The 22,694-nt window shown below is 42.8% G+C and overlaps 1 protein-coding gene across 6 annotated transcripts in view; it reads right to left on the bottom strand.

Moving 5' to 3' along the window:
- Positions 1-259: 259 nt before the first annotated feature.
- CLDN10 (claudin 10) overlaps positions 260-22,694 on the bottom strand; it is a gene marked incomplete at its 5' end in the record, with an annotated part of 100,505 nt that continues 78,070 nt past the window's right edge. For 2 of the 6 annotated variants that reach the window (XM_082859802.1, XM_082859803.1), the window contains 4 exons: positions 260-640; positions 1,863-1,970; positions 15,751-15,832; positions 15,921-16,082. In XM_082859802.1, the coding sequence (XP_082715928.1) occupies positions 520-640; positions 1,863-1,970; positions 15,751-15,832; positions 15,921-16,082 (473 nt within the window). In that variant the 3' untranslated portion in view covers positions 260-519. Of the gene's footprint in view, positions 641-1,862; positions 1,971-15,750; positions 15,833-15,920; positions 16,083-22,337; positions 22,558-22,694 lie in introns of those variants that run through there. The other 4 variants (XM_082859805.1, XM_082859806.1, XM_082859801.1 and 1 more) reach the window with 3 other exon arrangements.

The raw sequence follows: 22,694 nt of genomic DNA, 5'->3' as shown, positions 1-22,694 counted from the left end.
AATAGCGTTTGGCCCTGTTAGCCCGTGCTGGAGCAGCCGTGGAGAAGTACGGGGGTGACAGACACCCGTACATGTTCGTTCAACCCAAACATCTGAGGAATAGTCTCAGATTGCCCCCATACTGTTTACAAGACACGACTCCTTATACACCTCTGTTTAATATACGAAGAAAAAGAAACATAAAAAATGGAGACAAAGACTGCAAGGTCTGAATGATTAAGAAGGCTACGTTACGAATACTGGAATCTTTGGTGCTAAATACATATACATACTTTACGGTGTATAAAATATATACAAATCCTGTAAATAGCCTGTTTATTTTTTTATAGAAAGCCACAACAGAAGATGATTAGTATGTAACTATGTAAGAACATTTACATCCGATAATCAACAAGTTCTTCAAATTTGTATTTTAAAAATAGTTTAAGTGTTAATTGTAGGAGGGCCTTGACGGCAGCATTCTGTGAACAGTTCACGTTTAAAACAAGCTCAAGACACGGCTAGCGGGCAGTGCTCTTTTTAGACGTAAGCGTTTTTATCAAACTGTTTTGAAGGGTTTGTGGTTTTAAAATCTTCTCCACCGTGATACTTTGTCCGAGAAGACATGATAGATGTGGCCCCATTGTATGTGTATCCCATTCTGCAAGGCAAAACACAGTTTGGTAGATTGTCTTTTACACGTAGGTCAAACAAAAATGGGAAGAAACCATTTTGCCCCTACTTCCATCATAGCTAAGTTTGTCTCCCTGATTACTTTTAGCTTTCTTCCCTTCTCTCTCTCCCCAAGAAATATTTCAATGTCATTTCTGAACAGCTGGTGTGACCAAGAGAATCTGCAGAAGAAACTCATGGCTTCTTAATTTGTTCAGTTACTCTCCTTCAAAACTTATTTAAGGACTTCCCTGGTGGCGCTAGTGGTTAAGAATCTGCCTGCCAATGCAGGGGACACGGGTTCAAGCCCTGGTCTGGGAAGATCCCACATGCCGCGGAGCAACTGAGCCCGTGCGCCACAGCTACTGAGCCTGCGCTCTAGAGCCTGCGAGCCACAACTACTGAGCCCATGTGCCACAACTACTGAAGCCCACGTGCCTACAGCCCATGCTCCACAACAAGAGAAGCCACCGCAAAGAGAAGCCTGTGCACCGCAACAAAGAGTAGCCCCCGCTCGCCGCAACTAGAGAAAGCCCACGCACAGCAACGAAAACCCAACGCAGCCAAATAATAAATAAATTTATAAAAAAAGAAAAATACTTATTTAAAACTCATCTTCCTGGAAACTAGGAGACTGTGGTGACCTTAATCAGCAATTTCTGCCTATGTGAAAATTCTGATGAGGCCAAAGTGAAGAATATACCCCCAGAGTTAGACCCAGATTTCTACTTACATCAATAGCTTTGGAATGTAAGAATGTCAAGCTCTGGTTTTTTTTAATGAACTATAATTATATTTATTCTGTTCAATATAATATTTACTATATTAAATGTCATATTTAGTATATATTCCTAACCTTTCCCAATTCTGGGGGGTTTTGTTTTTGTTGTTGTTGTTTTGCGGTACGCGGGCCTCTCACTGTCGTGGCCTCTCCCGTTGCGGAGCACAGGCTCCAGACGCGTAGGCTCAGCGGCCATGGCTCACGGGCCCAGCCGCTCCGCGGCATGTAGGATCTTCCCGGACCGGGGCACGAACCCATGTCCCCTGCATCGGCAGGCGGACTCTCAACCACCGCGCCACCAGGGAAGCCCCAATTCTGGGTTTTTGAAGTTTCTAAGAATCATATGAACTATCTATAATTTGTCCCACGTGTAACAATTTAGAATAGTACTGTACTTTTTTAACAGGTCATTTTTGTCTCTTTTTCATACCTGGGTGCTTTGTTGTTGTCAGATATTGAAAAGCAAAATATGACACCACCAATTATGCAGAGTGAGGCTCCTGCCCATCCAATAAACAGAGCAGCTCCTAATTCATACCTGTGAAGAAGTATCACACAAGTATAAAAGCTTACTTATTTGGGGAGTAAACAGCGTTTAACACTACTAGCCAACACTTATTAAATGCTCATAATACATTTTTGCTATTGGAGCTTGTACAGGAAGTAATGACATCTGTATAATGCTTTAAACTTTTCGCAAAGCGTTTTTATAGCCATCATTTGACTATATCTTCCCAACATCCCGAAAGGAAGATGAAAGCATCGCTGTGGGCAAAGCAGGAGCAGTCAACTCAAGCTGGGGCCTCCTGGCCAATCAGCATCTTTCCTCTGGGCTCTGCCTGAAGCTCACAAAGGTTTCCATCTCTTTATTCTGTCACGCGGGCTAAACCATTAAGGCAGACTCCAGTTAGAAAAGGGAAAGTTGCCTGCCTTTGCTTTCATTTTAGTTCAACTCAGTGTTTATCAAGCACCCGCTGTGTGCAGTCACGTGCAAGGTACTGAAGGGTGGCAGAACATGCCACCCCAAATGTGCCACTTTGGCAACAAGGATTATTTTGAGCTGAAAGCAACTGAGAAGAAACAGATACGGGGAAAGCTCTCTGCCTTCCCCCCATTTGCCTAAAAGCAGGACATAAATTTGTAAAGCTGTTCCCTATCCCCTCTCTGCCAGGAAGGAGCGAAGTTAATTCCCAGAGACACCGTACATGTTGCTCAGCCCACAAATGGCACCAGAGCGATCTATGTAACAAACTTCACTCACTCTCATCTTCCATTAGTTCCCTCATCACGTGCCTTCCCATCATTTGTGCCTCTAGAAGCTCAAAGTCCTTTTCCTTTGTCTTGCCGCTTCTCTACAAATGTATTGTTCTTTTGTTAAGATGCTACATAAGCTCAAGTTCTAGCCACCCCTTTGAGTTACGCATCGCTGGGTACTCCCATGTGTATGTGTGACGCACATGTTAATGAACTCTGGTTTTCTCTTATTAATCTACCTTTGTTTCAGTCTAATTTACAGGGTCCCAGCAGAGAATCTAGGAGAGTAGAGGAAAAAATAGTTTTTCTTCTTCTACAGTGTCAGTGAAAGGTCAGTGATAGGTACAGCCTCATCTTGCTTATCACTACAATCTAGTGAGAGATGAATAAAAAATAACTGTAAGTTAGTGACAGATTGCTGTGAAGCATCTCCTAGACGGCAGGCCATGTACTCTGCTCATGACTAGAACAGATGGAAAGATAAGTACGACAGCCCCTGACTTGGAAAGGTCACCATACAAATGTACAAACATCGCTACTGAGAACAAAGGAAATCACAGCTGAGTGCTGGAGGAAATCCTTTTAGGGGAGGAGTATATATACATTATATATGTTTCAGAGAAACAAATAAGGAATGAGGAAAGTATACCAAATCTCGGGCTGTAGTGTTCTCATGTCTGCCTATCCTTTTCCTGAAGAATAGGGATTTTTTAACTTTTTTTCTTTTTTTTAAATAAAGAAGTGATTCTCAAACTCTTTGAGCCCACAGACCGCCATCACAAGGCAAAAACTGATGGACGACATTCCCTACCTAATGGTGCTTTTCAGTGTCAAATGAAGTCAGAGTGGGAAGGGTCTGTTTGGATCATACAGAATCCACAGAGGGGCTCAGAACGGAAAGGGAGAGGTGAGAGTAAGAGGGGAAAGTCGGGGCCAAGGTCAGCTTGTTCCCCTGAACCAAGTGCAGGGCCAGGGCCAGGCTTAGGTGGCCAGCAGCTGGCGTGAGTGGCCTGTGCCTGTCCTGAGCTTTGTCTCATCCTTTTCTACATGCTGTGGCGCTACGTCTGAACTCCCATCTGGGCAGGCGCAGGCAGCAGTGGTGGTGTGACAGTGTGGCCCTGGCCCCCAGCCAGCAGGAGCAGGAAGCAACATTTACACAAGATGAGGGCCGTGTGGTCCACGTGCCCATTTCCAGATCCGGCTTCTGAGGTACTTCACAGCCTCCATTTGCAACTGGGAATGGGTGACGTACACAGTACACGCTGCCTTGTGATCCCTTCTTTTCTCACTCTTGTGTTGCCTTCCCTGGGAAATCAAATTGAGAGCTAAAGGAAGGAACAGCTGTAAGCACCTCACCCTGCCCTGGAGAACTGATTAAGCTCTGGGAACCGAGAAACTTCTTGAACTGTTCCAATCAGACACAGTAGCAGAAACAGAAGGTTGACGTAAGTAGGGAAAAACCCCTTCGGTCTGCACAAAAACCAGCTCAAAAGAGGACTGAAGAGTGAAGGGCACAGGTGAAAGCAAAAGAGCTGGCCAGAGCAAGTGTTAAACTGGTAGTTTTATAAAAGATACCTTCATTAAATATCATGTTACACATCTAAAAAGGATATCCTGGATGTCCACAACCAGCCCTTCTTGTGTGATGTTTGGATGAGATTACACAAATAAAACGAGCAGAGGGGCTGCCAAGGTGTAGGTGCCTGTCACCGGACCTCTTTAAACATCTGCAATTCCCACGTCTGCTGTCATCCTTTTACTGCAGAGACAACTAAAGGATGAGCGTAGTGAAAATTTCTACTTGGAGGACATGAATATAGGATGACAATTTAATGATACTTTCTATTTTTCTTTATTTTTCCCCCTAGAGCTTAGGCTGTTTTCTCTCCTGCAATTATGCATTAGTATTTAACTCTCAGTATAAATACTCCTGGAAGAAACAGTCTGAGACTTTTTCCAAAATATTTAGCTTTCTAAAATAGGATGCCAGTGCCAGGCATCACGGTTAAAAGTAAGTCTCTAATTATTAATAATAGTCCATTACGGGTTAGGGTGGTAGAAATCAAACCACAGCTCAGCACTATCAATTCATTTAAAAAGAGCAGGGACTTCCCTGGTGGTCCAGTGGTTGAGAATCCAGGCTCCCAATGCAGGGGGCCCAGGTTTGATCCCTGGTTAGGGAACTAGATCCCGCATGCCACGACAAAGGTCCTGCACACGGCAACAAAGATCCAGCGGGCCGCAACTACGACCCGGAGCAGCCAAATAGATAAATAAATATTAAAAAATAAAAATAAAATAAAAAGAGCAGGGGCTTCCCTGGTGGCGCAGCGGTTGAGAGTCCGCCTGCCGATGCAGAGGACGCGGGTTCGTGCCCCGGTCCAGGAAGATCCCACGTGCCGCGGAGCGGCTGGGCCCGTGAGCCATGGCCGCTGAGCCTGCGTGTCCGGAGCCTGTGCTCCGCAGCGGGAGAGGCCGCAGCAGTGAGAGGCCCGCGTACCGCAAATAAATAAATAAATAAATAAATAAATAAATAAATAAATAAATAAATAAAATAAAAAGAACATACAAATGTGTAGAAATCAGAGAATAAATTACCCAAGCAGTTCAAATGTTGGAAACTCTGTCTTTATATTCATTTAAGCATCTTGAAACTTTCTGAGGGGACTTAAGAATCATGAGTTTGGCTTGTATCAAAAACTGGTTCACTTATTCCTGTTTTTAAATATATTTTTAGATTTTCTTGAGGTCACTAAATATAGACTCTATTCCAAGGAGAATAACATTTCCTTTTGAACTTCTTATGAATTCTGTCAGTGACAAACATCTAATAAACAGAACCATTTCAGAGCTGAAGTCTTTAAGAGATTCCACGTCTATACCAATAATTTTTAACAATTTGGATGTGAGGGCTTTGTGACTTGGTTCTTTCTCTTACAGAGACGTTTGCTTCTTCACTCTGTTGAAAGACACGGATAGCAGACTTATTCAACAGTGACTTGAATTCACACCCATCAGTGTACGTGATCTGGCAAAAATGGCCTTGTATTATTGAAAGACAGGATTGAAGGTAACATCCACTCGTTTGTTCTGGGCAACGTCTCCTTTAACATTTATCAGGAAACTCTTGTCTCTGCCTGGAAATTTTTCTTCACTTTTGGTAACAGGAAGAAGCAGACTTCAACACCTCAGATGATTAGCCAAATTTCAGATGATCTGTTGCAGGTCTGTCTTTTGTTAACAATATCCTCCTGGCCCTAGACCAGCTTTCCCACTAGGAGAGCGGCCTCTTTATTGAGCTGTTAAAATCACCAAAGTTTCTTCATTATTCTGAAAGGCTATCAATTTGCTTAGCACCAGACAGATCCAGGACCGTCAGGCTAGGGACATAACTTCGTTTTACAGATCAGAACACTGCTTTTGGAATATCTCTCAGACATTCTGCTCAATGGATAGGACTCATCAAAGCTGCCTTATTACCTTAATTCATGTATATAATTGAATGTGAATCTAGTAAACAATAGGGAAAATTTTCTCTTCTATACAGAGAAAGTAAAACACAGATTGATCACTTATTATTTTCCCAAAAAAGAACCATAAAGTTCTAAGGCATTAAAATGTACCCTGAATTACTAGATGAAGTTAATTCTTATTCACCTGGCTGTACCTGGGGCTCCCAGCTACTGGTCACATCTTCATTTCCTGTTGAGAGAGCCTGAGCTAGAACCACACCTGGCCTAAATTCTGATGCATTTCATACTTCGCCTCCTATTTCAGCCTTGTAACCTGCACAGTAATCCTGAGTGAACGGATTGAGGGACACCTCTTATTTTCAGCTACTCCCTCTGTCTTTCTTGCACCCAATCCCCTGTTGTCACTTGATTTGCCATCCACGGGGAGCTTGTGTAGCCTACCCTGGTCACCAGCACAGAAATGACAGGCCAGGCATTGTGCGAACCATGTGTTTCAGGACGGATGAGAGAACACAGCTATGGTCTCAAGGATCTTACAGTCTAGTGGGGATGGTCAGACATTAAGCAAATAATTATAGTAAGCTGTGATGAAACTTAACAAGAGAAGCAGAAGAGCATGTTTTTGTAAAGTAAACATTACCTGTTCTCCCAAATCTGTATAGATGTGATTCAAGTAACAGTCCACCACAACAACAGCTACTATTACTATCAGCTCACTGTACTAGGATTTTGTTTTGTGTGCTAAGTTGTTTTGGCATGCATTATCATATTTGATCTTCATTACAATCCTGAGAGAGAGGTCTTCCTACGGTCATTCTACAAATGAAAAAACTGGAAGCTGAGGGAGATCAAATTACTTTCCTCCCCATACCTCAGCTAAGCAAATAGTAGAACCAGTATTTAAAACCCATAACTATGATCCCCGTCCCTGAGCTCTTAACCAACACTCTTTCTCCCTTTTGTGTACACCTTAGCTAAGTAAAAGATGGGATCAATGTGAAAAAACACCATCAGTACAATGCGTTTTCAGTTGTCATTTCAGAAAGATGTGTTTTCGCTCTCTCTGGCTCATTGCGTTCTCAGTGGCTCTAGGGTATGGAATTCTTTCAGAATTCCCTCAGGCTGTCTTTTCACCCAGCACAAAAAGAGGTGAGCGTAATAATTAAAATCAGGGCTTGTTGGACTTGAAAAAAGAAAATGCAGCTCCTCCAAACACAAAACAAAAACTGTTTCACAAATGAAAAACTCCTCATCCTTTTAAGATCCCCAGAGAAAAGTCAGCTTGCTGAAGGTCACAGAGCTAGGTGCCAAGTCTTTTGTCATCAAGGATAGTCTTTTTTCAAACACACTGTCTTACTCCTCATTTTAATCAAGGGTGGTAGCAGCCAAAACATTCCAGTTACCTTAAAACAACTAAATATGTTAAAAAAAAAAAAGTTTAAAGTTTAGGAAGCACACCCATATATTATCAATGTTAACATTTTAAAATTGAATTCCATCGGTATACCAATCTTTTAAAGATTACCAGCAAAAAGAAACTTTCCTCAACTCATAGGCTTATATAATCCAAGGTCTATATAACTGCATGGATGGATTTTACGTAAACAAGCATTCTACAGGCATTATCTACAAACATACATTTCCCCCAAATACTCCACATTCTTTTGGGGTCCCAGGCACCGGAAGCAGGCTGTTTAGTGCCCACCGACCCGTGTATCTCCCCAGGCTGCTGCAGTCTCTCCCCTCCTTATGCAATTCACATCAGTTAACAGTTCGCTCAACGGTCTGGAAGATGCCACAAGATTTCCTACCCAAAGCTTCCTACAGGACTATGAACTAGCGGCAGGTGCCTCGCAAATGGTGGCTAGAGTAGAATGGGATCATTTAAATAATAAGCACCTACTTGCATATGGAACCTTCACAGAGAATTCTCAAATTTAGGAAACGCAAAATAAAGACTGATTTGTGTGTGTGTGTCAATTCTAAATTGCTTTTCAATGTTCGTAACAGGCACGCGTTCTTTTCTCTGGTTTACAGTTTACAACAGACATGCGTGCATTACCTTTCCGAGTGTTATGAGTTACCATTAGGGTAGTTCAGAATTCTATAGACCGTATGTTAAGAACAGGTAATCACCTACCATATGCCACTGTCGGGAGTGCTGTCTATATGTTACTTTCTTTAATCCCCCTAACATTCAGAAGCAGCAGGTGCTATCCCCATTACCTAGAGGAAGCAACTGCATCTTCCCTAAGATCACAGAGGAGCCAGGGCCAGGGCCAGGAGCTGAGCAGAGAGTGAACTCGAAAACCTGCCTCTTAACCCCTCTGCCTCCTTCCCTCTCTAACTGTGTGTAAAGTGCACAGTGAGTGTCCTTACAGGAGTTCTGATTCTTGCCGATTACTCATGGAAATTTTATAAACCATCCACAGTATAACTTAATATAATATTAGTCAAAGTAAATTATAATTTAAAAGGACCACCTCCTGTTCCCAAAATTACACAGTTCAGTTCAAAAACAAATCTGTTACTGAGCAACGTCCATGCCATTGATCTCCATTCGTGTGGATAACTGGGGGTTTACTGGGCCTTGATTTTAAGTGGGAAACGATGTGCTGAGTCACAACACTCAAAGTAGGCACAGTAACATGTTCTCACGCAAACTTTGAAGTCTGAATAAACTGACACTGCAGAGGGGGGCTGTGCTCCAAGATGGGAAATTCCTAAAACAACCAGGGCTGTCCTGTGACACCTGGGGCCATGACCAGCAAGAGTCTGTGGGTGTGAAGGTGGGTTTGCACAACGGTTTGTGTTGAAGGAAGAAAATACAGATGGATTTGCAGCAAAAAAGCGTGGGTCAATTAAAAGCATACCCTAGGGCTTCCCTGGTGGCGCAGTGGTTGAGAGTCCGCCTGCCGATGCAGGGGACACGGGTTCATGCCCCGGTCTGGGAAGATCCCACATGCCACCGAGTGGCTGGGCCCGTGGGCTATGGCCGCTGAGCCTGCGCGTCCGGAGCCTGTGCTCTGCAACGGGAGAGGCCACAACAGTGAGAGGCCCGCGTACCGCAAAAAAAAAAAAAAAAAAAAAAAGCCTACCCTACATGATCTTCTGAATCCTCAGCAGACTGCCTGAAAACAGTTTAGAATCGAACCTGGAGTTGGGAAGATGAACATAGGATGAGTTCTCATGAGAAGGGTCTCAGGAGTGTCTATCCATTTGACAGTTTCAAATTGCTGCGTATCGCTAACTCAAAGCTGTGACGGAGATGATCAGAAATAAAGAGAAGGAATTACACAAGCTTGTTTTTTTAAATGGGTTCATGCTAGGTCCCTTACCTGCCTTCCACTTGAGAGTCAAGTGTCTTACAACAATTATCCTTTCCACTAGGCCTCCAACATTTCAATATACATTTCTCTGTGGCCACCCTTAATACAGCATATAAGATAATGACCTGCTACATTAATATCCTCTGCTTAAGGGTCAGTACCATTAAAATTAATTTACTAGCATTTACTGAGTGCTTACTATATGCTAGGCACATTCTAAATAGCTGAAATGTACCATCTCGTTTCATCCTCACAATAACCTCATAGTTATTGAGGACACAGGACACAAAAAGGAAAGTAATTTCTTCAAGGTTACACTACTAATAAATGGCAGAGCTGGGGTTCCCTCCCAGGCAGTCCTGATCCAAAGTCCTCATTTTTTTTTTTTTTTTTTTTTTTTTTTTGCGGTACGCGGGTCTCTCACTGTTGTGGCCTCTCCCACTGCGGGGCGCAGGCTCCGGACGCGCAGGCTCAGCGGCCATGGCTCACGGGCCCAGCCGCTCCATGGCATGTGGGATCTTCCCGGACCGGGGCACGAACCCATGTCCCTGCATTGGCAGGTGGACTCTCAACCACTGCGCCACCAGGGAAGCCCCAAGGTCCTCATTTTTAACCAGTGTGTAGGCTGCCTTCCTTCCCCATTCCTTTAACCAAATCTCCCCAAGCATACAGTCTTTCCACTCTAGGAGAGGTGCAGACAGACAGTTGTACACCACTGCTGACTGACCATCCCTGCTGGAAATGTCACGGAGCAGGGACTAGCTACAAGAGATGCCCAAATCAGCAAGACGTGGTCTTCACTTCAAGCTGCTCCTGATCTGGTTTGGAAGATGGACCGATAAGCAAGTGTCACTGCCCAGTAGGATTATAATTGGAGCACAAAGGGCAAAGGGAGCACGGAGGTGGGCACGTTACACAGCATGCAAGTCCTGCAGGATATGCAGTGGTTAGCTGGGATGTGAACAAAGGGAGGGAACGGGGTGGTGGTGCTAAAAGCTGAGTCACCAGAAAGGCTGGCAAACTGGAAGGAGTCGTGACTTCATATACTGGTCAGTGAAAACAAAACACAGTTGCCAAACACTTGATTTCCAAGTATATTTTTAAGTCCTGCCAGCGTTAACAAAAGCATCAGAGCAATTCTGATGATCTGAGGTGGCCAGTGCTACCACAGAACAAAGTGAAATCACAGAGTGACACCTTCTTAATATTTAACAGTCAAATTCTGTTTTGTTCCTAACACTTGGCGCCCCTATGGAATCCCTTATCTGAGAATCTATGAGCCTTTTACCCACAATAATTCATTCTCCAAATAACCTCATGATTGCAATAAGCTTAAGTACACAGACATCTATAATTCATTAAATTATAATAAGGACAGAAGAGAGAAGTTAAATATCTAGGCAAGGTCACCTAGTGAGATCGATATTCCTTTCAGTTTCACCCGGGAAAATGTGTGTAACCTAGAAACGTCCTTCTTGAATTGTCTCTTGTGCATTGAACTTGACAGATAACAAGAATGAGGGAATCTATCGGGAAGTAGACAGCTGTTTACTTCTCTAACTACTAAGTAACCACAATGATGAAAAGATTTTACCAAAGTAAAACTTAGATTCTAAAGTAGAAACTAACTGAATGCAGAGTGCTAGAGACAAATAACTCCATGGTTTTAAAAGCTCTCAAAATACAAAGGCTGGAGTATGCTAAGACCCAAATATGAATATCTGAGCCAAAACGTTCATGATAAATCTCATTGACTAAAAGCGAATAAATCTAAGATCACGACGTCCTGTTTCCTCAATTAAGGAAATTGGTTCAGTGCCCCAACTTTGCATGACTTGAAAAGAAGTTTCTTTATGCAGAACAACTCTTTAAGCCAATCAACTCTTCAGAACAGTCTATTTAAGAAAAAACAAAGCAAGACACTCAGAAGTTAGTGGTTTGGACAACAAAGCCATGGGGGGGATATGTAATTATATTTCAACACAATGATACGGTGAATCACGCTAAGGAGTGCTTGTGACCATAAGCTTGCAAGAGGATTGATTTTTTTATGTAGTAGGTCTTGCTTTAATAAAAAGGAGGAAGTTGGTTTGAAACAGCCCAAAGGGAAGAGTTGAGAAATGGTTTTAAAGGCTTTGCAGGAGCCCATCCTGGAGCCATAAAACATAATCACAACTTGAATGGACGCAAGGAAGTAAAACAAAAAGAAAAAATGGAGAAATGGCAGAAACAACCACAGTCAGGTGAAGCTCTTTAAAGATTGCAGTTCTGTCAAATGATTGTAGGCAGGAAGAAAAATCTTCCCATATGAGCTGTGGGAAAGGAAGGGTTTCAGAAATAATTAGCCACTGAACACAAAGCCTACTACTGTTTGCAGCGCTACTGCCACAATCTTTATGCCAACGATACACCAGAAGCCACTCATTCTGTTCCCTCGTCAATAAAGCACCTACAGAGTTCCCTGCACATAGTAGGAATGTGGTGGGAGCTCTGTGGATGAGCTTAGTTGTGTGTTTGTAACTTAGGCAACCGAGGTGAGTCTTATATAGGGATGTCCTCAAAATCCACAAAGAAGATTCAATTTACATGTTAGAGAATCCTTAAGAAAAACAGCAACAAAACTAGGTTCTGAGGCCTGAACTGTTTTGCAGTGCATTTTGGGACAAGTATCTGCTCACCAGAAATTTAAACTAGAGCCTGTGGCAAGCAGGTGTGCCTCATCGCCCTTCCTAAGGGCCAAACACATGCATGCGTATGCCACAGCCAGGCCATCGAGGACCGGAGGGAGCCACGCTGCTGGAGAAAGATGAATGCATGATAAGGGTGCGAAGAGGAGGGTAAGCCTGCCTCCTAGCTCCATCCTCTCTGAGGCTTCCTCAGTCTGCTGAGATAACAGAAGGCTTTTCTGCTAATCCTGAAAGGACTAGTTCTACAGATCAGGATTTCACATACCGGGCACCATGCTAGGCAAGTAAGAGATGAAATAGATGTTTTCTGACCTCAAGGAACTTACCCTCATGCAGATCCATGAAGACACCAAAGAAATAGTCAGAACCCCCTAGAGCGGTGCCCTTATCCCAACTCTTCCAGGGCTGGCCCTGCCTTTGGCAGTGATTCTCCAACATATTCCTCCGTGTGTTCACGCACAAACTACATCAGAGGCACCACTTACTAAGTTCTAGCAAATGCCAGCTAGGAAGCCTTATCCCCTAGAATATGCCAAAATCAAAATCTCACTTTAAAAATTATGATATTTTGTAAGACCTACAGAGGGACTTCCCTGGTGGTGCAGTGGGTAAGACTCTGTGCTGCCAATGTAGGGAACACGGGTTCGATCCCTGGTCAGGGAACTAGATTCCACATGCTGCAACTAAGAGTTCGCATGCCACAGCTAAGGAGCCTGCCTGCCATAACTAAGATCCGGTGCAACCAAATAAATAAATAAATATTAAAAAAAACCCAAAAACCTATGGAATCAGTCTACTTTGTGTTGATACCCAATTTGCAGCTTATTAATCTTCCTAATTTCCATCTCCTTCTCCTCCACTAGAGGCGTTGATAAAAGGAAAACAGATGACAGCAAGTTAGTCAACTGGTTGGTTTTTATAGAAGTTTTATTTAAATAAAGTTTGTGAATTCCTGTAGGTGTCACATGTCATCTTCATGCCTCTTTTCTACCATTGTGGGTAATTAGCATCTGATCATATTTAACAATTCTCAACAGGCGTTGATAATTCCTTGTACATAAGTCATGGCCTTTCTTTGTGCCAGGCACTGCTGGGATAGAAATGTGAGTGAGCTCTGATCTCAAGGAGCTAAACATGTTCTCAATATGCAGGTTTTCTTTTTTTTTTTTTAATAAAGTCTGTATTTTTTGGTGTGAAGGACCTGTTATTTGCAAATATTACCAAGTTGTAAGCCATGGTGTTTTTCATAATCCCTCACTCTTGTGTTTTTAATGACCTAAGGTAAATTGGCAAATTGTAGGTGTTATATTTTTAAGTCATTGCAGAAAAGAGCTAATAAAGACATCCATAAAGATAAGGTACATCTTAACTACTACACACAATTAAAAAGCAACCTTAATAATAGCTAACACAATACAGTTATTAATACAAGGCTTTTGCTCTTTTCTAATCAGTTCTAAGGGTACATATACACACTCTCTTAACTCTCACAGCAACTCTATGATTATCCTGATTTTCCACATGAGAAAACAGAGAGAGAGAGAGTAGGCATAGACAGAAAGAAGGATGCTGGGAGGCTCACAGTGGGAATGGAATAGTTCAAAGTAGCACCAAGAATGTAGAAAAGAGGAAAACCTCTCACAGTCCATAATTACTGAACTGAGTTTAACGAAAATCTGAAAGAATAAGAAATTCCAGTGGTACTAAACTGAGTGAGGTGACTGATCATATAGCAAGCACAGAACACAAAGGAAAGGTTTCAGTTACCGTGCATACAGATACAGATGTTAGCCTCGGCCTTGTGAGAAAAGATGAAAATGATTTTTAAGAGTCTGACAAAGACATCATTAATGATTGTCAGGAAGACAGAACAGTGATGTACGAAAGGTAATCCAGAAAAGTCGGCAATGTCTTTAATAAAATAAACTGTGAGAAATATGATTTTGTGGTATATTTATGATATCAAACCCTGAAATAAAAATATCATTTAAGTATAACATTTAAATGAAAACTGATATTTCATTTAAATATCATTAAAATGGTTCTAATCTTCAGGAGAACAGTCTTAGTTTTCACCCCAATGTTTGGTGCCATGCACATCGGTGCAAATCTCATTATCAAAAATCAGGAGAAAGTTTACAAATCAGAACACACTTTCTAACATAGGTAGGGGAGTGAACATCATACTGGGGTCTGAAGCAGTCATTTTTGTTTTCCATTTAATAAGATTTCACAATAAACACTACTGCACAAAAGAAACTTCTTTGATGAAAAATATATGTGGCATACTGTCACAAAAATTACAAAATAGTAGAATATTATATATCATGCATTTTAGAGTTAAGTGTGCCAGAGTGTGGTTGCCTGGTTTGAATCATAGTTCAATCAGCCTATTAGCTTAGTCCAAGTTCCCCTGCACATATTCCTTGAATTCTTTCCCCAATTTTAAAAAAGGGGGTACAGAGAGAACCTACTTCATAAGGATGTTGTAAGACCAAAATAATAAAATAATATTTGCAATGCTCTGCTTGGTACATGGTAGGGGCTCAACATGTGTTAGCTATTATTTTCATTATACATACATTTACTATTTATGCATAAACTAAAGACAGTACTAGAAAAATCATTTCCTAAAGATTCCTAAATCCACCAGCCATTTTAGTAATTACTCTTTTAAAATTCCATAACATTTGATCTGAAGACTGAAAGAGAATCCCCAGCCTGGATGATGGCAGTACACATGCGGCTTTCTACAGAAGTCTGTGGGAATATTCTCACAGAAGACAAAATATTTGATCTATTATTATTTCTAATTTGGTATTCCTTGGGTTTTCCCAATGCAAAGAAATAAGCCTAGAGAAGCTATAAAAAGCAACAGCCCATAATTAAAAACCAACAAACAAACTGGTCTGTAAGTGCCAAGCCATTCACCCGCAGCTGAGACCGGTCACATCTGGGTGTCTGTGCCACTCTTACGCCATTTTTTAAAGACCCTGAGTCATGTACAATTTCTTTACAAAGGTTTATTAGGTGGCACGTGTTAAGGCCGTGGTCAACAGATGTAAAAGGCTAACTAAAAACGAAAAATAGTATTTCATTCAATATCACTTAAACGTTTCTCATCTTCAGGATCACAGTCTCCGTTTTCATCTCAATGCCTGAGATTGAAGCTGGCCCAGAACATCTGGCAAATATCATCTTGGATGGACAACAATCGAGGCGAGCTCTTAGTTTTCTGCCGTCATGCTTTATCCTTCTTTCCTCCCCACCTTACACCTCTCTTGCACTTTTCCTCTACGTGACTTCGTACAGTAGATGACATTTAGCATTCTAAGTCCTATGCCTTGAGCTATTTAGAGACAAGACACTATGTAACCCTAATGCAGTGGTTCGATGCATCTTCTGCCAATGTAGCATATAAAACGTTTGCTCTTGAATGATGTCATCCAACATCATTTATCAGTATGTCTCACTTTCATGAGCCATGGAGGAAATTTATGTAGCTTAATTTAGAAGATGATTTTATATCCATTTCCTGTGAGCCACAAGGATACAGACTTAAGAAGAGTACTTACTTTTGCTCCACGAAGAGGGGATCAAAGAACTCTGTTGTGATTTTGTTTGCATACAGGGAACACCCGGTCATGGAGCACAGCCCTGAAGAGCATCAGAAGGAAAGGGCTGTGATTACTGGTGTTTCATTAACATCCTGGAGCACCTTGTTTGGAAGAAAGTTACTATTTACCTGACAGTATGAATACAATCCCGGCCAAACAAGCAATTTTAGCTTTGGCTTTATCTGAGCCTCCGACTTTGGTACATTTCATTCCAAACAGGGCAAATATGGAACCAAAAAAGCCCAGGCTGACGGCGGCAATCATAAGTCCTCTGCATGCCTGGATATAACCTGCAATTAGAGTAGGTCATTTACATTAACATAAAACATGTGGTTGTCCAGGAAGAAACTCTCATTTTACACTGTCCTCGTGAATGAGTGTTCTGCTTTCCGAAAAAATAACCATAATGGTTAAAACATATGTTAAGCAAGAAAGAAAAGCAAGTAAATCTGTATGGAGTGCCTGTTCTACGTCACACACTTTTCAGTTTGGCACATGCATGATCCTCAGGATATATCTCTGAGTGTTATTATTCCCATATTCACAGATGAAGAAACTGAGGCGCACAACAGTTACATAATGTGCCAGAGACGAGTTAGTAAGGGGCTGAAATGGATTCCATCCAGCTCTGACTACAAAACCCATGCGATACTGCCTTTCACCCTGGGAAACCTCATCTGCCACTATCTCAACCCTGTTACTCCTCTGCACATCAGACCTTTAAAACAGATGTTATAACGGTTTTGACGTTGTAATCTTTATAATCGAGCAGAGCTCCCACAGAGTCACATCTTCTAATATTAGTGAAAGATTATAAATGAGACTGACTGGAATGTCATCATGAACCATGAGAAGTCTAAATCAAGATGTATTTTCATGACCTTTTGAAAATTTTCAGGGCACACATAATAACATTGGGTTTAAATAAGCACTGGTTGGTTCCTAGAAGAATATTTTATAATTATGAAATTAACTGTTTGCATATAAATGGATGCTTTCAAAGTATCCTGAAAGCTTGTTCTGTTGGTTTGTTTGATCATTCCTCCTACACCATTCATTTTCTTAGTCACGTATTTTTATTTGCACAGCCAGGGTGATGGTAAACTTCAGCCTGGCTTTTGTCCAGACACTAACAAGTTTTAAGTTAACAGGATTTAAACTAATACATTTTTACCACATGCCGTCATTTTCATTTCAGACTGAAACAGTGCCGTATTTCAATCTGAAATAATGACGGCACATACTGGTGTGTTCATTTGTTAAGTCAATGAACGTACATATCTCTCAGGTTTACATTGGGCATTAAACTTTTTAATATGAAAAAACTCATAAGTGCCAAGATGCACCAAGTCATTTATAATCGTGTTCAGGCAAAGTCAATGATAAATAATAATTCTAAGGTGACGATAATCATATATTCAGGGAATAATGGGGGAAGGTGGCCTCCAGCCTATGTTTCTCAGGGAAAGAATAAAATTTTAAGTTTCAGTCCTACCCCTAGGATCCGTTGTGAAGAGTACCCAGAAGATGCTCTAATTAACTGAACAGATTTAGGTCCCTACAAATGCAGAATGCAATGACAGTGATCTTCTATTTTATAGGGTGAACTACTTCCAGACAGAAAATAATTTCCCTGATGGTAAGGCTGTCAAAAACAGCAAAAGAAACTTATTTTTAGCAAAACAGGATAATGGAGGCTTATTTTGGTAGCTATAGTAGTGCTGCAGGGCTATCTGTGTCTCTGCCGCTGAACAGTGACCCAGCTCTATTTTAAACTTCAACCCTCAAGTCCCCCAACCAGAACCCAGGGAGCAATAGAAGCATAGGGGGAGGAAGCCTGTTAGTTCCTTGCAAGATTAAAGACAGTCCTCCAGGACAACCACAACTGACTCATCATTTACCACCAGAGCTACTGGGACAGTGTGGTTTCATTATTTTTTGAGATTTGTTTTAACCTGTGGTTTTGAGGCGTTTTAGCTAACTCTTACTGCAATCCTAAACAGACAACAAAGTGTGTGTGTGATATAACTTCTATCCTATATTTAAAAAACTATTCTAGAAAACCTTATCATGCACCATAATTTGCATTATTTTAGGAATCTTACAGGCTTTATGTACAGAAAACACACGAGCCTTGCAAAAGGTTAAGTCTATGGTCTGATCACTAAGAACATAAAACACATTTTCCCAAATGGTACACAGTGGTCAGAATCCCAGGCTGATGAATTCAACCCTTAATGTGACTGGAAAAATAACAGTAGGCTTTAAACTTTAACCACTACTCATACCATTTTTTCCCCCGAGTGTCTCACTCAGTTCTCCGGTCTCAGCCCTGGTACCTACAGCAGGATCAACCCTGCCCTCTCAGCACAAGAGGAGAGATAGAGAGCAGGTTCTGATGAGGTCAGGTCTTTCCTCAGAACCAACCAGAACCCTGATTTGGTGGGGAAGGTAACTCTCTCTGATGTGGGAACAGTAGCGATAAATTGCTAACTCATCGCATGCATAAAAGAAGGGTTTGGAGTTCCTGGGGATAAACTCCACTGTCAGCCATAGATGGAATCGAGTTGTTGGTAAGCCCGAGGTCTGTAAATTAGGGGCTACCAGTCCTTAAAACACCCACAGACTCAAGCCTTGGGTGACTTCCCACAAACTCGCTCAGAGTTTATCTTTTGCAAGGCAGACCTCTACAACCTTGCTTTTTTAACAGTTCCGGAGGTCAAACCTTATAAGTAACACCCTCAAGTGAAGTGGTGGTAAAAACCTAGTCAAGAAGGCCATTATTTTTGGCAGGTCTAATTTACTGACACCGTTAATAGCTAATTACCACATTAAAGTGCTGGGGCATGAACATATTTGCTCAGAAGTTCTCTGAAGTATAATTTATAGTTAACTCCTTTGGAAGAAATGGCAAACATTCCCACTAACAAAAATAGATGGCATATACTAAAAAAAAAAAAAACCTGGCTCAAAATGTTCAGCTGCAGTTCAAGGGGTGCTTTGAAAGGAATATGGGTTAGCAATAAACAGAAATCACCAGCTCATTCAATGGTGAGTTTTTCAATTAGTAAATTACTGTGACTTTAAATTAATGAATTCTGTTGGAGGAAAACTTCAAGGTGTCCCTTAAAAGTTAAAATGGTTTTCCAAATGTACCTTATTTTCCATTTCCAACTAGCAAAAATGAAAATATCCACTTGGTGGAGACAATTCCCTAGCAGTACGCCTGGTAGCTTCTGATTGAAGGAAGAAAAAAAGGACGTGCTTTCTCATGCTAGTAGCTTTGCGTACTTTTTGCAAATCCTTGGAGAGAAGGGTGGTATGAGGGGCAGACACGAACTCTGAATTTCACCTCTGGTTCTTCTATTTACCTGCTGTGTATCCTCGACTGTATTACCTAATCTCTCCAAGCCTGTTTTCTCATCTGTAAAACCCAAGGATAACAGCACTTCCTTCACAGGAGGAATATGAACCAAGCGTCTAGTGAATGGTAAGAAACACATCAAAGCTTCCCTTCCATAACACTAAGATTGATTCTAAGCAGAAATTACAGTTGGAATCTTAACATGGCATAACATTAAACCTGCACATTTAGCTTTTTCCTTGTAGGGAGAACTGGGGTAACAATGATACCCCCTGATGATGAGCAATCAGAGCTTTGACCTCACATAGGAGATTCAGAATAATGACTCCATCATCTGTGTCCAAGAGGCATGTTCTTCCACTTAAGACTAGATGGGAGAGCTGTGAGCCTTCTCTCTCCCTTTTTGGATTTTTCTGCTTGGTTTAAGGAGAGGACTGGCCTACTCAAGCCTGTGGTCACCACAGCCCCTGGCAACGTGGCTTTCTCCCTCCACTTCTAGTGCAATAACCAGGAAATCCACATGCAGCGTGCTGTAGGCAGGGCCTGCCTTAAGCCCAGCAACCAGCAGATGCGGCTGCCCAGAAAATACACGGCAGAGCGCGAACAAGCAGAGGGGCCTCCTCTTTGGGGGAACTGACTTACCTCCACATGAAAATGTAGCTGTGTGGTTGAACTCCCCCCAAATATTATTCTGAGAGATGATGAAAAGTAAGTTTATAACTTTGTGTTAGGCAATGCTTTCTTAAGCCACAAAAGGCCAAGCCAGCAGGAAGAGACTGATAAATGCGATTATAATACACATTTCAATGTTCTGTATGAGAAAAGACATCACACGTTTAAAAGACAAGCCATGGGCCGAGACTGCAACGTATATAATAAATCAAGGACTGATATCAAGAATTAAAAAAAACAAATCATTTAAACCAAGAGGAAACAAAAGAACCATGAGCATAAGATATGGACAGGCAAGTCACACACACAAAAAAAGGGTCAATAAATACATGCTAAGGTCGTCAAAATCACAGTGATCAGGGAATAAAATAATAACATGATAGGATGTCACCCATTAAACTGGATGAAAAACTTGGTGGTGAGAATGTGGAGAAACAGGTATTCTCATACACTGTTGGTGGAATGTAATTGGACGATTTAAACTGAATAATAAAATGAATACTCTACTGCTCTGACAATACTATTCCTCAGTATCTACACTACAGATACACACATACGCACAAAGAGGCAAATAGAAAGGTTTTCAGTAAAGTGCTAAGAACAGTGAAAATCTAGGAAGGGTCCAACGTCCAACAATGGGTAAGTCGTTAAATAAACCAGTTTGTCCAGAGTAATGAATACCATGCAGTTGTTAAAAAGCAGTTACTTCTATATGTACTGACTCGTAAAGCTATGTTATTAATTTTAAAACAATGCAGAACAAGAGGTGAAGTCATTTACGTCTCTTAAAGTCATTTTCTAGACACACGAGCACACGCGGAAGGCCATTTTGCGAGCTGGGTTGTATACAGACGTCACGCCTCCTCTCTAGGGCTGGATGGTTGAAGGCTACGCTCTCCTTCCTCCTCATTACCCCACCTGTCCCCAAATATTGAGACCATGACGTCCATTCTCAGCTCAGACACATAAGGTGCACACTATTCTGCACCCAATAACCTTCATGGAGTATTCATCTCTCCATCCCCTCCCTTGTCCCCCAGCTGTCCTGTAGAAGGAAGCGTACCTATCTGGCAGGCTATCTCGGTGACAGTACAGTTACAACAGAAGAATGTGTTTAGGACAGTAACTGTCAATCCCATATTCCTGAATGTAAATCACAGAAACAAGAGCCTGCCTGTTCAAACATCTACCTGGATGTGTGCTCTGCAGCGCACAGGAAATTCAACCGTAATTCTAGGGAATCAAGAGCGTACCAGCTACTTATTGTACACACACCAGGACACAGACCCAGGTGTCACTCATCTAAAACCAGACACGTATTCCCTTATACAGAGTTTCCATCAAATACCTCCATCGAGCAGCAGTTTGCTTTTCGTGGCAAGCACCGTCTTAGGGGGATTAAATCTTGTCCTTTATTTACTCAGTTATGCAAATAAAAGCTTGCAGAGCAGTAATAAAAGAAAAAGAAAACACCTCAAATCGAGAACTAACGTAAATGACTCTCAAGTTTCTGTCGGGATCCATCTAGTCACGTGCTGTAAAATCCTGGAAGAAAGGAGCCTAGGACTTGAGCAATCAGCGTGACCGGGTTGACATCCACTGTCAACTAAAAAGAGCCAGTCTGAAACTAAAAAGAGCCAGTTTTCTTCGTGAACACCTGTTGAGACTAAAGAGAGCCAGTTTTCTTTGTGAACACCTGTTGTTCTAATACAATACAGTATAGAGCGTCGCTAGCAAGAACTACGTAGAAAACAATTTACTAAAGAACAACGCTGAGGGAGACGCTGAGAATGGGCTTGGGAGGCGCGACACAGAACTTGTCAGTCTCCCGCACAAGATTCCTGCTGGCCAGAATTCTCTACTTTCTGCGGCACAGGCTAGGGCTACTTACGTTCCTAACGTTTAGAGGCAGAGTTAAAGCCCAGCAGACTCATTTGTAGATGCGGGCCGGGGGGGTTTGGAGCGGGTGCTCCTGCAACGTTTCCTTTCCCCACACACACACTTTTAAAAGAACTAACGAAATGGCTAAAGGGAGTTCAGAGCAAGCAGATTTCGCTCTGACAAGTCCATTTTAATCAGAATCCAGCCCTTCTAGGTAGTGCTGCCTGGAGAAGACAAGCCCCCTCTCGTGACTCCGTGTCCTAACAGTCCCCAAGAGAGGGGGGTCCCACTGCCCTGTCCTCAACTCTCGAGACAACATAGCTGCTTCCCTCCATCCCCGTCGCCTGAGAGTCACCTACCCCACCCAGGCCTGTCTGCGTGCCCCTCTCTCCCGCCCCGGGGTTCCGGGCTCGGTCAGGCGCCCCCCGCGGGACAGACGTCCGGGGAAGGCGGGCCACGGGCACCGGGGACTCTCCCCGGCTCCTCCAGGCACTGAGGGGGACAGCGGGGCCGGGTTTTGGAGGAGTCCGGCCCGGGGGTCCCGCCGGGGGTCGTTGGGTCAGCGGGAGCCCCGCCGGCAGGCCGTGGAGGAGCGAGGGGCAGGGGCGGAGGGCGACGGGATGCAGACCGTCTAGAGCCAGCATGGAGGGGAAGTCCTTGCAGTTGGAGACGCCCGTGGAGTCGGTAACGCACATCTTCCAAAGGTTGGCCCAATAGGTGGCGGTGGTGATGACCGTGCCGTCGATGGTGGACACCTTCCAGTAGTCGGTGGGCAGCGTGGAGGACACCAGCACCCAGCCGGAGATGGAAACCATGAAGGCAATAATCTCCGACGCCGTGCTCGCCATGCCGCCCGCTGTAGCAGCGCTCGCTCTCGCGCACCTGCTCGGCGCCGCGACCCCCGCGAGCCCAGCCGCGCGGCTCCGCCCCCTCCGCCCCCGCCCACCCCGTCCCGCCCCGCCCCCTGCAGGCCCGGCGCTAGGGG

This window comes from Leucopleurus acutus, assembly GCF_964270905.1.
Source record: "Leucopleurus acutus genome assembly, chromosome: 18".
NCBI lineage: Eukaryota > Metazoa > Chordata > Mammalia > Artiodactyla > Delphinidae > Leucopleurus > Leucopleurus acutus.
Note: the sequence above shows the minus strand (reverse complement) of the source record. Positions and strands in the feature narration are given on the sequence as shown.